At 49.8% G+C, this 16,799-nt stretch overlaps 1 protein-coding gene across 11 annotated transcripts in view; it reads left to right on the forward strand.

Moving 5' to 3' along the window:
- The window catches only part of TSPOAP1 (TSPO associated protein 1), a 50,248-nt gene extending 33,921 nt beyond the window's left edge, over positions 1-16,327 (forward strand). For 5 of the 11 annotated variants that reach the window (XM_077311446.1, XM_077311448.1, XM_077311449.1 and 2 more), the window contains 10 exons: positions 46-1,173; positions 2,448-2,565; positions 2,938-3,092; positions 4,662-4,830; positions 5,980-6,051; positions 7,411-7,449; positions 8,188-8,294; positions 9,368-9,439; positions 11,900-11,998; positions 14,326-16,327. In XM_077311446.1, the coding sequence (XP_077167561.1) occupies positions 46-1,173; positions 2,448-2,565; positions 2,938-3,092; positions 4,662-4,830; positions 5,980-6,051; positions 7,411-7,449; positions 8,188-8,294; positions 9,368-9,439; positions 11,900-11,998; positions 14,326-14,592 (2,226 nt within the window). In that variant the 3' untranslated portion in view covers positions 14,593-16,327. Of the gene's footprint in view, positions 1-45; positions 1,174-2,447; positions 2,566-2,937; positions 3,093-4,661; positions 4,831-5,979; positions 6,052-7,410; positions 7,450-8,187; positions 8,295-9,367; positions 9,440-11,899; positions 11,999-13,267; positions 13,352-14,325 lie in introns of all 11 variants that reach the window. The other 6 variants (XR_013226750.1, XM_077311447.1, XM_077311450.1 and 3 more) reach the window with 6 other exon arrangements.
- Positions 16,328-16,799: the final 472 nt, after the last annotated feature.

Raw genomic sequence — 16,799 nt, forward strand, 5'->3', positions numbered from 1 at the left:
CTCTGCTTCTTCCTTGCGTGCCTGGTCTCTGGGGCTGGAACGCAGCTGGACGCGGGCGACACCGATAGCGACGAGGAGATCCTGGAACGGATCCTGGAGATGCCGTTGCAAAAGAAATGCAGCAAAGCCCTTTTCAGCATCCCGGAAGTGACCGAAGAAGAGGAGGAGGACGACTGGGAGCATGCACCGAGGAAGAATCTCTCGCCCCCTCCGGAGAAGGCCGTGGGTTGCCTCCCACACGATACCAGAAGGACGAAGCCTCTTCCTCCTGTGAGCGCCCTACAGGGGTGCTTGCCCAAAAGAAACCAGGCACTCCCAGACCGGATTGTGCTGGAAAGAGACCTGGCTCAGAAACTCAGAGGAGAAGATAACGGTAAAGAAGAGGTCGTTAACGAAGCCCCGGTTTGCCCCGAAATATCAAGCCGGTGGAATTGGGAGAGTCAAGAGAAGAGACTGAGGTCTACTGGGACGGGAAGGACCTCCCAGTACAAGAGGCCTAGTCGATATAAAGAGAAGTCCCACAGCCAAGGCCCCGCAAACCGAAACAGAAAGGGAGATGTCCGAGAGCGCGGATACTCCTTGCTGGGCAGTCCACACCAGACTGGGGGAGGCGGCCTGTACCGCACCCAGAGCCTGAAGGAGAATTTGGACGTGATAACCAGCCTGGGTCTGGAGGAGGCGTCAGATCTATACAACTGGGCCAGGCCAAAGACCTACGAATTGTCTACAAAGAGGACGGTGGCCCGTCTACCAGGGGAAGGCGGCCTACCCCCCTGCGTCAGTCCGGAAAGTTTGGAAATCGACATCGAATACGACTCCGAAGACGACCAAGAGCTGACCATGACTTCCACCCCGGTGAGCCAGCTGAGTTCGGACGGGCGGGCCGACGGGTCTCCCACGGACTGTGAGGACGGCTGGAGCGACTGCTCCAGTCAGTCGGAGTCCATCCGGTCCAGCGGCCCAAGAGAGCTGAAGAGAAGCAGCAGCTGGGAGGACGAGAGCATAGAGTGGATCGGCTCCCCGACCCGCTCCCCTGGGCACCGCTACTGGGGGAAGAGGGCCTCGTTCGGCTCAGAGGAACGGAGCCGGAGCCTGGAGCGAAACCCTTCTCTCTGGAGAGCCGTGCCCGAGCGCCACTGGAAGGGGGGGCCGTACGTGTCAGCACAAACACGGGTCCGTGAGACGCTCCCTTCATCCGCTGGTGTTGTCATCACCGCTGGCCATGGTTCCGACTGTGCTTCCTCCCCCCACCTTGCCCCCAGCTTGCCTGCGTTTGGCTTAATGTGTTCCGTGCTTAACAAAATCAGGTGTCCATTTCTCTCCGCAGGGCTTTGTGGTACATCCGTGATGCTTTTTCTGTGTGGCTTTTCTTGTGCTTCGCTCCAGGGGTCTCTCTCAATCTGACGCAGCTGGCCGGCAGGTCCAACGCAGTATTCCTCGTTTCTGATTAACCTTCAGAAAAATTCTTTAAAAAAAATAAATTATATGTTTTATTATTTTTATACCAAGCGCAGTCAGTTAAGGTGCCATATTTGACGAAACATTTATTTTTATTTAGATTTGCGTTTGTTGGCTACTGCTCCTGGTGGTGGTTTACAGTCAAAACATAAAACCCACCTAAAAATACAAAATGCTGGCGGCAGTATCAAATCTATATCCTACCCAACCATACGACTCCAAGAGAGAACGATGATCAACAACCATTTTGCAAATCCAAGTGTTGGTTTCCGCTTTATAAATGACTTTCAAATGTTACCAAATACTGATCTAAGATGGGGGTCCCAATTTGGTTACCCTCGGGCACCCTAGTGCTTTCTGAAAGTGGGTGGGGCCAGCTGGGGCTTTTGCCAAGCGGAGCTTTTGATTGGCTGCAGCTGCCAGCACAAGGATCTTCACTGTGTGATTGAAGGTTAGCTGGGGCAACCATTTTGTCGCAGCCTCCGCCTCCTGCGGCAGCCATTTTGGGTCAGGATTGCAAAACTGCTTGTAGGCTCAGAAAGGATGGGTTTTTTTAAATGTTCCCAGTTTTTTAAATGTTCACTTTGACAATTGAGCTTCTTGAAAGAAAGAAAGAAAGAAAGAAAGAAAGAAAGAAAGAAAGAAAGAAAGAAAGAAAGAAAGAAAGAAAGAAAGAAAGAAAGAAAGAAAGAAATAGAAATAGGCTTCAAAGTCTGACCTGAATCACACAGATGTGGTTTCTTAAATTGTCAGTTGTCAATTTATGTGCCAATTTATGTGCCAACAGTGCCTGTAGGTCAAGTGGGGAGAAAGAAGCTTGGGTGGCCCACCATTTGTAGAAGCCATCTTCCAGAAGGTTCCAGAAGAGGAATACTGCTTTGTATTGCTTTGCATTTTGTGTGATTGCTGTGAGAGGTAGCGAGAATTTTGAAGGACAAAGTGCGGAGGAGGTTTCCTTGGGAGTAATCCTGCCAAGGTGTCTGTTTCAGGTGGCAGGTAACGGGGATCCCGGGTCACCAAACTGCGTATCCTGGCAGGACTCGACCAGAAGAGGCAGAAGGCCCCAGAGGAAAAGGCATGAAGTGGCATCTCTCACAGCTCGTTCTGGTGAGTCAACTGCAGCTTCTAGAATAGGGGAGTTGTCGTCGAAAAGACCATGCACATTTTTGCCACAGGCAGAATTGCCTGATCGTGTGGACTGGGGTTAGGGGTGCCAACTTCTGCGTGATGGCTGGAGATCTTCTGGGATCACCACTGATCTCCAGCTGGGCCTATTCTGCACACAATATATAATGCACTTTCAAAGCACTTCAGAAGTAGATTTTCCTGTTCTGCACGGAGAAATCCAGCTGCCAAAGCACATTGAAAGTGCATTTTCCTATGTGTGCAGAATGGGCCACATGTAGAATTATAGAATCATAGAATAATAGAGTTGGAAGGGACCGCATGGGCGAATCACATCTCCTTTCGGCTTGCCAGCAGGCTCCTGGAGGACTCCCCCCTCTGAAACCACAGATGACGGGGGCTCCGTGAGGCTCTTTGTCGCCCTCTTTGACTACGACCCGGTTTCGATGTCTCCTAATCGGGATGCGGCTGAAGAGGAGCTGCCGTTCCAGGAGGGACAGATTCTAAAGGCAAGGACAGAGCTAGGAGGAAACCTCCGGCCCTTTTACTGTTTCCATTTCAGCCCCCATTTTATCCTTTTCGACAGCAGTGTGTTAAGGCTATTTCCAAGATTCTCCTTAGATGTTGGGGTTCCGAACGATGGACTCTGGTTTCAGAGGTAGAAAGCTGCACAAAAAGACGTGTTCATTCATTGAAATAAGGTTGTTGTTTTCACAGAATCATAGAGTTGGAAGGGGCCATACAGGCCATCTAGTCCAACCCCCTGCTCAACGCAGGATCAGCCCAAGGCATCCTAAAGCATCCAAGAAAAGTGTGTATCCAACCTTTGCTTGAAGACTGCCAGTGAGGGGGAGCCCACCACCTCCTTAGGCAGCCTATTCCACTGCTGAACTTTTAAGGGGGTGGTATCTTATCATTGTTTACAATCATATCTTGATACTTCGTGATACTGGTCTAGAAGTATGCCCTTATGTCTGTCCTGAAAGCACCCTCCATCCCTTCCACCAAGTGATCCCAAGTTCTAATATTGTGCGAAAGAGAGAAATTATGCACCTGGTAATGAACTGGAGCAATCTCTCATGGTGGTTATTCCCTGCAAAAACTGCAAAAAACCACCGATTCTAACTTTTCCTTGGGCGGAAGGTTCTGCAACCCCTTTGTTGCCTTTTTCTTCACCTTCTCTATTCCTACCCAAACCACTTTTTTTCAAGGTATGTGGCCAGTCACTTTTCCACACCACATTCTAGCTGCAGTTCAGCATCTCAACCGCAGTGTTCCCCCCCCCTCCCCCTGCGCTTTGACTCACAATATTGTTTGCCAGACATTGCTGCCTTGGGTTTGTTTGTCTGTTTCACGGGATAAACATAAAAGAAAAACCATGAAAGCAATGACCACAGTACTGTGCATTACTTGTTTGTTTGTTTGATTGTTTGTTTGTTTGTTTATTGGTAGCCGTGTTGGTCTGAAGTAGCACAATAAAAGCAAGAGTCCAGTAGCACCTTTGAGACCAACAAAGATTTATTCAGGGCATGAGTGCTTGCACTTGAAAGCTCACACCCTGAATAAATCTTTGTTGGTCTTAAAGGTGCTACCTGATTCTGATTTTATAGCACTGTGCATTGCAAGAGTTTCCGCACAGGGAAGGAGGGGAAAGGATGCTCTTAAGAACCTAAGCTGCGGAAAGAACTCAGGGTGGGAAAGCACAGTGCACAGTGCATTCAATGTGGTCACATGCAAGGGTTTTATGATATGTGTTTTGTTTTGGGTCCGCTTTCCCATCGATCCCTAGCACAGAATTTGCCTTTCTGCGCGCACACGCGCTGCACGCTGGGCTGCCCTTTTCGTTGAGCTGCCTCTATAACCCCAATGACCTTGAGGAAGATCGCGGCTTGCGGCCGTCTCTGCCCAACCCAGCCTCACTTCTGCAAAACAGTTTTATTCGTAAACAAGTTCCGCCTAATGTCTTCATCCGGCGGTGATATCGGACCGCAAGGAGCACGCGTGTGCTCTGTGGCAGGCAGAGCTGAGTCACTGTCAACGCTCTTAAATAAAACCCTCGTATTGGTCTCCTCCTACAGGTCTATGGCCACAAGGATCCGGATGGCTTCTACAGAGGGGAGTGCGCCGGGAGAGTGGGGTACATCCCGTGCAACATGGTCTCCGAGGTCCAGGTGGACAGCGAGGCATCCAAGAAGCAGCTGTTACAGGACGGTCACATTCCTGCCAGCATGCTGGTGGAAAGGCTAGGTGCGCTCTCTGGCTTCCTTTCTCCGCTCAGGGTTGACGTTAAAAAAGCCCCAGACTTCCTGCTTTGGTACCCTCACTCCCCCAGCAGCCTAGGAAAACTGCAACAGAGGGCTCTTCAGAGAGGATATGGCCCCTTGGCTGTCAATTTCCCCGGTGATTTTTGACAGTCCCGTAGGGCAGGGGTAGTCAAACCTGTGGTCCTCCAATTCAGTGGTCCCCAACCTGCGGGCCGCGGCCCGGCGCCGGGCCGCGAAGGCCATGGCGCCAGGCCGCAGCTCCCTCTCCCTGCCCCCTCCGCAGTAAAAAACTTCCCAGGTCGCAAGCTTGCGGCCCGGGAAGCTACTTACTGCGGGAGGGCGGGAAGAGGGAATCAGGGCCGGGCTGCGCCCATGCAGGCCGTGCCCGCGCGGCCCGCGGGTGCGGCCCGATCCGCGGGCGCGGCCCGTTCCGCGGGCGCGGCTCGCAGGCGCGGCCGGGCGCGGCTCGATGCGCGGGCACGGCTCGCGGGCGCGGCCCGATGCGCGGGTGCGGCCCGCGGGCGCAGCCAGAAGCGTGGGCGTGGCCCGCGCGGGTGTGGTCCCCGCGGGTGCGGCCCGATGCCCTGCCGGTCCCCAGCCTAATAAAGGTTGGGGACCACTGCTCCAATTGTCCATGGACTACAATTCCCATGAGCCCCTGCCAGTGTTGGCAGGGGCTCATGGGAATTGTAGTCCATGGACACCTGGAGGACCACAGGTTGACTACCCCTGCCTTACCTAGTCCCTGCGCCATGTTCCCATGTTGCCTATTTAGTTGTTCCCATGGTCTCTTGGCATTAGACTAAAATTCCTAGGATTTTTTTTTTTTTGGGGGGGGGGGAGAGAGAGGAATTACAGTTTGGGTAATGCTATCTGCCTGTCATCTGCGAAATAGGGCGAGAACTCGCCTCTAGAATCTCTTCTGTTTTAAACCTTTTGCCGTTTTCCACTCTTTCAAATAGTTCTACCCGGCATTTCTATCTAGGTGGAACCCAGGCAGCCCACTATGCTACATTTAAAAAAATAAATTCTTTGCCATTATGTTGAAATGAATCGATAAATTCTCCTCCCCCCCCCCCCAGCTTCTGTTACATGGTCCATTTGTCATTTACCTTTTGATTCCCTGTTTCAGGGGAAAGTGCAAACTCTCCTCCTCCCCAGAGAACGGCGGTCTGTCCTCCGAAGCCCCAGCGGTCCAAGAAAGGTCTGTGATGGCAACAGATGGTCAATTCTTGTCAGTCGTTTAGGGCCAGACGACATGAGATGGAAATTGGTCTTTAAAACGTACAATTCAGGCCCGTGTCAATTGGAGGGTTGGTATGGTGTAGTCCAGGGGTAGTCAACCTCTGGTCCTCCAGATGTCCATGGACTACAGTTCCCATGAACCCCTGCCAGCGTTTGCTGGCAGGGGCTCATGGGAATTGTAGTCCATGGACATCTGGAGGACCACAGGTTGACTACCCCTGCTGTAGTGGAAAGAGCACCGGACTAAAATCAGACAGACCGACATTTATGTTCCCACTCTGCCGTGAGCCTTGGGGGTGACTTTGGTCCAAGGGCATTCTCTCAGCCTCATTGACCTCCTAGGATTGTTTGGAGAATAAAAAGGGTAAGGAAGAGCCATGGAGTGGCAGAACATCTCCTGAGCATGCAGATCACCCCAGACACCCCAACAGCTTTCACGGACAGGAAGATAAAGCAGGGATCTGTCTGCTTCATAGCTGATTGTTTAGACCAGGGGTAGTCAAACTGCGGCCCTCCAGATGTCCATGGACTACAATTCCCATGAGCCCCTGCCATCTGGAGGGCCGCAGTTTTGACTACCCCTTTAGACACACCAGCTCTGGCTGCTTCTTTTTCAGGAGTTTCTCCTGTTTTCTGTGTGTGTGTTTTTCCCGTCTTATTGCATTATCTCTGCTTTCCAGCTGCGGAGAAAGAAGAAGTCCTGTGTGTGGGCAGAAAGGCAGGGTTAAAAATACTGGCCCGTATGGTCTTGTGGTTAGAGCGGCCTTTCTCAACTTTTTTTTACTGTTGAAAAGCCCCTGAAACCCTCCCCAGGCTTTGAGAAACACCAGAGGTGGTGTGATGGTGCAGAACGTGGTTGGGAAGCAGAGCTGTGGACACGCCCACCCGGGGCCCCTCCCCTTCCCACCCACCCCCCCAGGCCCATCACTGGCCATTTTGGGGGGTGAAATGGGCCTACATGACTCTATATGGTCATATCACCCAATAAATGTTTAACAATTTTTTAAAAAATCAACTATCTCCCACTCATTTGGGAAACTCTTTCCAGGGCCACCCAGAAACCCCAGGGTTTCACAAAACCCTGATTGAGAAAGTTTGGTTAGAGTGTCAGACTAGGATCTAGAGACCCAGGTTCAAATCCCCACTCTGCCATGAAATCATGCTGGGTGTCCTTGGGCCAGCCCCGTTTTCTCTGCCTAACAGCAGGCATGGCATGAATGCTATCGGCAGCTACGGTTGGTGCCCACCGGGGAGAAAAGCGGGGTATAATTCTCTGGCTAAGTTGCTTTAAAAAACCTCCATATCTTTTCTTGCACAGTGGAACGGGACAAGCAGGAAGGAGAGAGCCCTCGTGTGGGTGAGAATGGCTTCCCTTCTTTCGTTTTCGGATTCCCGAGCATTTGGCTGGTGCAGGTTGGCATGTTGACACTAGATTGCGCCTCCACAAACCGAACTTCTGTGCAAGAGGAATATCGCACTCCAGGGATCCCCAGCCTCTTTCAGGCTGTGTCGCCCTTGGAATTTTGACGTGGTGGTGTGTGCACAGCCACAAGATGGCTGCTCCGGGAGGCGGAGCCAGCCACATAACAGCTGCTGCCGCTTACGTTCAGTCACACAGTGAAGATCCACTGGACAGAAGCCCCATTCATTTAAAAAAAAAACTCAGTGAGAACCAGGAAAGGTGTTGGTGGCCCCTAGGTGCCCAGGGGGCTCCGCATTGAGGACCCTTGTCCTACTCTGCTTGTCAAAATGAGGAGGAAGCACTGTCTCCCCCCACAACTCACTGATCTCCCAATTCACCTGCTCCAGAGTGGAAGAGTAACCTGGCCCAGTCCCGGACAAGAGCAGCCCGCCAGATTAACCAGGAAATTTATGTGGGTCTCCGCTAGAGGCTGGCTTGGTGTCCAGCCACACCCCTGGTTCTGTGTCCTTGGGCTGCATCCCCCCAGTACCTTCACACTAGATTTAAATCACATGTGATTGAGCTGTAGCTCTCCCTGAATTTTGCTCCATTGCAACCTGTGGTTTTGACTCTCATGCTGCGAATGGAAGCACCCATTCTGGATACAGCTGCACTTTTCTTTTTCCCTGGCAGGAATGCTCAAAGGCCAAGATCTCAGCTCTGAGGATGCCGCCCCGAGAGCGATGGTGGCCATCTTTGACTACAATCCCAAGGAGAGTTCTCCCAATGTGGACACGGAGGTGAGTGAAGATCGCTGTTCACATAATATTTATAGGAGTAGGAGAAGCTGGTTTCTTATACCCAGCTTTTCACTACCTGAAGAATCCCAAAGTGACTTGGATACCTTTCCCTTCCTTTCACCACAACAGACACCCTGTGAGTTAAGTGAAGCTGAGAGAGCTCTAAGAGAACTGTGAGAAAAGCTCTAAGAGAACTGTGACTAGCCCAAGGTCACCAAAGCCAGTTCTGGATAGACAGTACATTTGTACTTATACGCATTGCCCTTCATTAGCATTTTAGGGCCCTTAATAGCATGTCTCAGAAACCATCCTCTCTCTTCTCCTGTCTACCTGCATTTAACTTAGGACAAACTGAAACTCCTCTCGGGGCTGTTTTTTTCCTTGCAAATACTTTGGGCAGGGCTGAAAAACGCCTTACTTTTTGCTGGCTTTTGAGCAACCGTTCCCTTGACCAAAGTGTCTGCTCGTTTGTTTCTATTGAGGACGCTTGCTGCCAGTGATGTCATCCCACGGTCAATTCTGACTGGGTGCGTTGCATCGTGACGCCATTCCATCGAGTCTTGGCTAGGGCGCCTTCAGTCAGGTGACTAAGGCGTAAGAGGAAGCTTCAGGAGTAAGGTGGTGGTGGGGAAACGGCACCCTGGAAGCGGGGATGGTGAGAAACAAGGGTGCTAAACGGGGTCCAAATTAAGTCAAGCGTGCAGTGTCAGCGTGCAGCGGCTCTTGTCCTAGAAATTGATTATGGATTTATTTATTCCTATTTATTGTTATGTGTTAGGTAGCCCAGGAAATCCTAGGATTGCCAGGCAGGGAACATTTGCTGGCGTGCAATTTGGAGCTGGTTTGCAATTACCTGCCCCCACGCCATGCCCCCTAGTGTTCCTTGGAGGAACTACCACCCAAATCCTTGGATGTCTCCCATCCAAATACTGTCCAGGAACAACCCTGCTTAGCTTCTGGGATCTGATGGATTCGGGCTTGCCTGAGCTAACTGGGCAACATAGAGTATGCTTGGCATGGGCCAGAGCGACTGTCTGCTGAACTGCCGTGTTGCTGGTCTGATTTCTTTCTAGGCTGAGCTAAAATTTTGCGCCGGGGACATCGTGACCGTAGTCGGTTCCATGGACGACGACGGGTTCTATTTTGTAAGTACCGAACTTCCCTTGGAAAACAGTCGCTCTTACTTCACCCTCCTTTTCCTGTTGATCTTCCACGTGAACCGAGAGTCTTCAACTGTCAAGTGAATTCTGTTTGCTTAAAGTTACTTTACTTGTTGGCAGTCGATGGAAATGGCTACAGAAAACTTAGACTGATTGCCTCTTAATAGAGGTTAGGAACTGAGACTAGCTTTCTTATCTGGCTGTATCAGATGTAATTCATGTGTCTTTGCCGATCGATTTATTTGCACTTGTTTTGATTAGTAACAAACCTGCTGCTAGTAATGATGTGATTATGTTAGAACAGATGTAGGAAAAGATAAGATGGATATTTTCTAAAAATATGCACAGCCGTGATAATCAGATTTCTCTGGGCAGAAGTCCCGGGAAAAGATTCGGGGAGATTTCTGGGTGTGTAACTGGGGCTTTTTGGTAATTCTTCAAAGACCAAAACCTGAAACCTTGGGGAGCTTTTAAAAATGTTGCTCACTGAAGTATAATTAAGCAATGTTAGGAGCTTTCACAGTAATTGGAGGGTTGGCATATCTGTACTTCTTACTGTCTTGCATAATAATGAGAAGTAACTTTTTCTCAAGAAAAGATAAAGATCTTTGCAGGGTTTTGGTCTGGTTTGCTGGTTATAATTCACGGAACCGAACTCGTAACTTACTCATTTGCATTATCAGATTTAAACGGTTGATAAACAGTCTTTAACAGATAAATGTGGGTAAACTCTCTTTAGGCAAAGCGCTTAAAAATTAGTTCCGTCCAGATTTTCTAACTGGATGTAGGAGTGAAATCGGTCGCTATACCTCTGGATCCAAACCATTCAGGCATTGATAAATTAAAGGATCACAATTATATGGGGATCTCTCCCTGGTGAGATCAGAACCCACTGTGACCAATAGTTCCAGAGGGGCTGTAAAACAAAGCTCTCCCAGCAGGCCTATGGTGTCCCTGCCTAAGAACCCCATTCACAAAATTTTGATCCACTCTATAAATTAGCCACCCACCTCAGTAAGCTTTTAAGGAAGCAGCTTTTAATACAAAATTTTAACATTTATTGATTGATTGTTTCATTATATAAAGTATATTATTTGTATGCCTTATTTTGCTGTTGCCTGCCCCAAGCCAACTGGGAAGGGCAGGCTATAATAAATAGATATATTATTATATAACGATTGGGCTGTCAAGTTTCGCCCCTTTTAAAAAGGCAACACCCAACAGCAGGTCTGATTTCTCCTCTCGCTCCCTGTTTTAAATCTCCTTTGTCAAGAGTTTCCTTGTACAAAGTGACCACAAGCTAGCCCAAGCTTTTCAAAAACAGCAACAGCCCGATCATAGCAAGTCACTTTGCAACAGAGCTGAACCTGTCTGGAACCGCATTAAAATGAGGCCTACAAAACTGAATCGGTCCTGTCCAAAGGCCTCCTCTTGCAAGACCTCACTTGCAAGTTGATAAGAGAAAAGCCTTTTCTCAGCCTGGGAAGCTCAGAGGACCTCAGAGGTGGCTTCTTGCGATAGCTCACCTATCCACAAGGTTCCTAGACAAGGCATAGTACAAATCTCTACCTCCAGTGAGTTTGACCAGGTTCTTCCAGTTCGGTATCATCAGTCATGGGAAAGTTTCCAAGCACAGCATGAATGCCATGGCCAGTCCCTGTCATTTGCCTGCCTGCATTTGCTAATATGCATCCATCCATCCATCCTTCCATCCATCCATCCATCCATCCATCCTTCCATCCATCCATCCTTCCTTCCTTCCTTCCTTCCTTCCTTCCTTCCTTCCTTCCTTCCTTCCTTCCTTCCATCCATCCATCCATCCATCCATCAATCCATCCTTCCATCCTTCCATCCATCCATCCATCCTTCCATCCATCCATCCATCCATCCATCCATCCATCCATCCATCCATCCATCCATCCATCCATCCATCTTTCCATCCTTCCATCCATCCATCCTTCCATCCATCCATCCATCCATCCATCCATCCATCCATCCATCCATCCATCCATCACTTGGACTTATTACCCACTACTGTTGTGCAGTGTCCCGCAGCGGGTTACAATAAAAAACATTAAAACCCTCAATTGCGTATGAGCCCAAGAACCAGTTCTAGCAACGAGACAATCAATAAAACCCAGTTCCTATCCCGCCCACTTCCCTCCTTCCCCCAGCAGTTCAGGGGGCTGAAACATTCAGAGGTACCAATGATCCCAATACAGGTGGGCACCTTTAAGACCAGCCACATTTAATTCTGAAGACGTGGGCATGCCCAGGAAAGCGTCTACCCAGAAATAAACTTTGTGGGTCTTAAAAGCCAACACTGGACTCAAACTGTATTTTTGAGTTCAGACTAAAAAAATAAAGGCCAGGGAGAAACAGAACCAAAACGGGGATATTTTTGAGTCAAATCTGGCAACCATCTCCGCCCTTATTTGTTTTCAGGGGGAGGTGAACGGGCGGAAGGGACTGGTGCCGTCCAACTTTCTGGAAGCCGTACCATCCGATGGTGTGCTGCCTGGGGAGCCAAGACTTGGGAGGCAGGTAAGTCGCCCCCCTGCATGTGAGCTTGGGCTGCGGATGGGAGGATCCCCAACCACAGGGAGGTGGGTGCTAAGCAAACCTCTCTCCATCAACTGTCCAGAACTGGGCAGCTGACCTTGTATTTATTTATGTGCATTACTTATAGCACATCTGTCTTACAAGGACTCAAGGCAGATTGCACATAGCGACTCAGTGCAATGGATACAATGACACATTCTATAACCAGTGCATTAGAAGAAGAAGAGTTGGTTCTTATATACTGCTTATCTCTACCTGAAGGAATCTCAAAGCGGCTTACAGTCGCCTTCCCTTTCCTCTCCCCACAACAGACACCCTGTGAGGGAGGTGAGGCTGAGAGAGCCCTGATATTACTGCTCGGTCCAAACAGCTTTATCAGTGCTGTGGCGAGCCCAAGGTCACCGAGCTGGCTGCATGTGGGGGAGTGCAGAATGGAACCTTGCTCACCAGATTAGAAGTCCACGCTCGTAACCACTACACCAAACTGGAACCACCAGAAAGAACTGAATCACGACAGAAGCATCCACCAGGCATGTTAAGCAATACAGAAATTCCATAAATAGGATCCTACTCACAATAAGCTATAGACAGCAACATAGGCCACAGCCCGTAATCCAAGTCAGTTTGGGAACCATTTTGTACAGTGCAACCCTGTTACCTGTGCAGGAAAATCTCTTTTGAATAATTCAGTTTTGCATGATGGTTGTGCAACCATCAATTAAGCCTTCCTTGAGCTGAACAACTTCTCGGGGAGAAGGACAAAATACAGGCAGTCAGATTGGCCACAGCAAGGAGGGACTTACTTCTCCAGTGAGACACCAAAGTGTCTTCCAAAGACCACACCCATGGGGCGCTTTTGCATTTCCAAAAAAGCCTGTTTGTTTGTTGTGGGGCGGGAAAAGAGTAGATGCAGGCCAGCTACTTTGAGGCTTTAATGGGTAGAGAAAAACAGGGTACAAAAACCAACTCTTCTTTTAGGTGGGCAAGAAGAGGGTGGCTGGAAGAGGGTATACAAGAGGCCACTCTCTGCCCAGGGACCCCTGCCATGACACACACACCCCCAGACACACACGCACACAGATCTGGAACTGGCCCTGCTTCTCAAGATGGGTTCTCAAAATCCAGGCAATGAGAAGGAAACAAAGGAACGCCAGGAAGGCAGCTAGTGTTTGGCATCCTTTTCATGTCCGAGAGTGGTAGCCTATTGAAGTCTTCCGTCATTCTCTATTTTTGCCTGCCGATGCTGTTCAGAGAACAAGGAAAAGAAGAGTCCAGTGACCGAGGCATGGCAGACGTCCGGAGAGGGAGAGAGCAAGGCAGACGGAGAGAAACCACGTATGTTTCCTTGTGAACGGCCGTCTTTTGGATTGAACATGGGCTAAAAGGCCAGCGCCATTCACTCTGATGGCTGACTGCTCCCAAAAGGGCTGGGATCCCTGAGATCATTCTGCAATGCTTCGCCTGCCTGGTGAGGTATCAGAAGCCTGCCAGCTTGCGGAAAGGGCCAAATTACACATGGCAAAGTCCACAGGTCCCTTGTGTAGGTTTCCAACAGACACCTGGTGTATGCAGATTTGAGAACGGCTCGCCATCGGCTTTGGTGGCTCACGGAACCCACACTTGGCTTTCTTTTGTGGCCAGCCTCACTGATATCTCCAAGGGCCAGCGGACTGTGAGCTTTCCCTGTTGAACATGGCATGTAGGTCCATTCCAACAACCACAATCTATCTAAGAATTGCCCTGCAGGTGATGAGGAAACTGGGTACGGACTTTCCCGTATCACGGCTGCTTGTGTTGCAAGAGAAGTACCATTCCCAGGTACGCTCATTCCCATATTATACCTGTAAGTGCAAAGAGAGTCCTTTTATGCATGTACAGCATAACGCCTGAACAGGGCTGGAGCTGCTGTAACATTGGCTGCAGAGGAAAGGACACGCAGTAATGGGTTTAAACTACAAGTACAACGATATATGCTAGATATCAGGGGGAAAAATTTCACAGTCAGAGTAGTTCAGCAGTGGAATGGGCTGCCTAAGGAGGTGGTGAGCTCCCCCTCACTGGCAGTCTTCAAGCAAAGGTTGGATACACACTTTTCTTGGATGCTTCAGGATGCTTTGGGCTGATCCTGCATTGAGCAGGGGGTTGGACTAGATGGCCTGCATGGCCCCTTCCAACGCTATGGTTCTATGATTCTATCAAATCTCGGCGGGTAGGTCCACCTCAGGGGCTAATTCCGAAATGGATCTAAAGATACGTTCTGCCACTGTAAATATGTTGAGGCTCACCTGTGCTTTCTTTTCTGTCTCCAGTGGCATCTGCTAGGTTGTGGAGATCAGCTCCATCTTTGGCCTGGAAGGTGCCAAGCCCCACTGCCTGGCGTCCCACTGCCTCTCACGACCCCACGACCCCCCAAGCCCTTTGGGGAAGAAGACGAGGTGCTTCTTCTTAAGGACGCCGATAAGAAGGACAGACAGCAGTGCTTGGGCAGCCTAGAGGAATGCAGATGTGCCGGGCTCTCCGAGCCGTTATCCGGACCCTCAAAGTGTCTTGTTTCGAGGGACCGTGGGAACTGTTGAGCGCTCCAACTGGGAAGGGGTCCAGATTTCCTGCAGGAACATACCACCCATGGTGTCTGTTCTCCAGCGTGAGGTTTTGGCTGTGATGCAGTTTAGTGGATATTCCTCATCTTCATTATCCTACGAGAAAAAAAGAAGAATTCCCCATTGATTGGAAATCGGAGCTCCAGTCTTACACCTTTGCTCTGTTCTTGAGGGGGGGGGGGTTCAGAAACGCACCCCTCCCCAGTCTCTAACATTTGCACTCAAGATCCATTTCCTTTACTGCCTCCTACTCGCAAGATACAATCAGATTTGTCCAGGGAAGGCCTTCGGGGGCGGGGGAATCCTCCAACGGTAGAAAGCGGGGAGGGGGGGAGGGATACTTTTGCCTTCACTCATGAGAAAGGACTGGCAACTTCTTCTGAAAACTGGGGAAACCCATTTTAGCTGGCAGTACCTTCTGCGGGGCACAGGAGATTCGCATCACCATCTTCACCCAAGTTGTCTTTTTTCGACATAGTGATTTGTTAAGTGTTTATTTCGGATAATGAGATAATGCTAACAGGGTGCCTTGGGAGACAATCGGTTCTCGCGGTCTTGCCACATTTCCACACCAGACTGGAAATCTGGGAGGAACAGATTTGGGAGGAACATCAGGGGGTGCAGGTGGTAAGGGTCTTCCCCCCCCCACCCCGCTTGGCAGGATGTTAAATAGAAAGCTGACCAAGTGGTAGGGATGTGCGGAAACTGACCTTGGCAAATTTCAGTATCTCCAGACCTATTTTAACTTCCTTTGGAATGCCTCCAAAGAAGCAGAAACCGGAGACATCCAGGTTTGCCTTAGGCATGTTTTCATGGCAGTTCCAGTCGGAGCATTTTGTGGTGGCATGGGGTATGTCCTTATCAGCCCCCGTTGCTGGGGGTGGGGAGATGCACAACAAATTCAAGGTCGATTCGGAGATGGAAGCTCAGATGAAACATTCAGAAATGCCACGCCCAAGAGGACAGGTGACATTGCTTAGTTTTTGGTTTGGTTTTTGCTCCGTTTCCTCCCTGAGTTCCACTGAAAAGATAAAAGCGTCTTTTCGCTCAAGCCGTCTCAGGTCATCTGTTTGTCACTGACCAGACAACCTGTGGTTGGCTTGAAGGAGAAAAGAAATACCCTCTGTGGCATGCTGAGATGATCGGAACCCAGACGAAAGCTAGCTGCCCAATTCTCCTTCGACCAGAATTTCCTGAGCAATTTCTCGCACACCAGACAGAGCTAAAGAATCGCAAGGATACGAAGGAAGGGTTTTGATGATGCAAGCTTATGTACATGGGGAGTTTGGAGGGGGGGGTTGCCCCACATCCCTACCTACCAACCAATGTGCCAAATGATTATGGCGAGCCCAAATGCCCTTGGGGGTCTTCTCCTCGGCTCTGCCTTACTTAACTTCTCCAGCTGCTGAGTGCTTTTAGCTGAGGGGCGGGCGGAGTTTGGTGAACCACAGTCCTGGGCAAGCCGTGTCCTGGCCTGAGAGTGGGTTTTCTTGTGCCGAGGAGAGGTCTGTTTTCAAGGCCGAGGGGCTTAAAAAAATGTTTTCGGTTTGTCTCCCACTTTGCCGCCGGTGTGCTCTCTGCATGTTTGTAGGGAGGGAGAGCCATTCTTGTTCCTTTTCTCCGGGCCATTGCCAGGCGGGAGGGAGTGGGGGAACAGGTGAACTCTGTTTTTATTTTTGAAAAAGCCTAATTTATTACATTAAAGTCTATTTTCACAAAAAATATTGTGTTTATCATTCAAAGTTATTCCTGGGGTCTCCCTGGGAAGCTGGAAGTCTTTACTCACTTCCCTTTCTCCCTTAATCATTGACCCTAGGGTTGATACCTCTGGGTTGAGAAATACCTGCAGATTTTGAGGGTGGAGAGTGGGCTTTGGGAAGGGGAAGGACTCCAGCATAGTAATAGTTAAGAGAGACTGCTCTGGGCCAATGACTTCACTCGGAAAGCTGGACTATTAGCCAAATAAGCAGTTCTGAGCACCCTGTTGCGAGCTGCTTTTAGATCCTAAACTCTAGAGAGAGACCCGAGGGAAGGCTGTCATCCTGAATGACAATCGGCAGTTCGAGAGGAGACTGGGACATCCCATTGTCAAGAAAATTGGGGAGGGAGAGATTTTACAGCTTGTGGCACAGAATATGCAGACATAATTGCGCAGACGGGTTCTGGGCAGCAAGGAATAGACG

This window comes from Paroedura picta, chromosome 15 (genome assembly GCF_049243985.1).
Source record: "Paroedura picta isolate Pp20150507F chromosome 15, Ppicta_v3.0, whole genome shotgun sequence".
Classification (NCBI taxonomy): Eukaryota; Metazoa; Chordata; class Lepidosauria; order Squamata; family Gekkonidae; genus Paroedura; species Paroedura picta.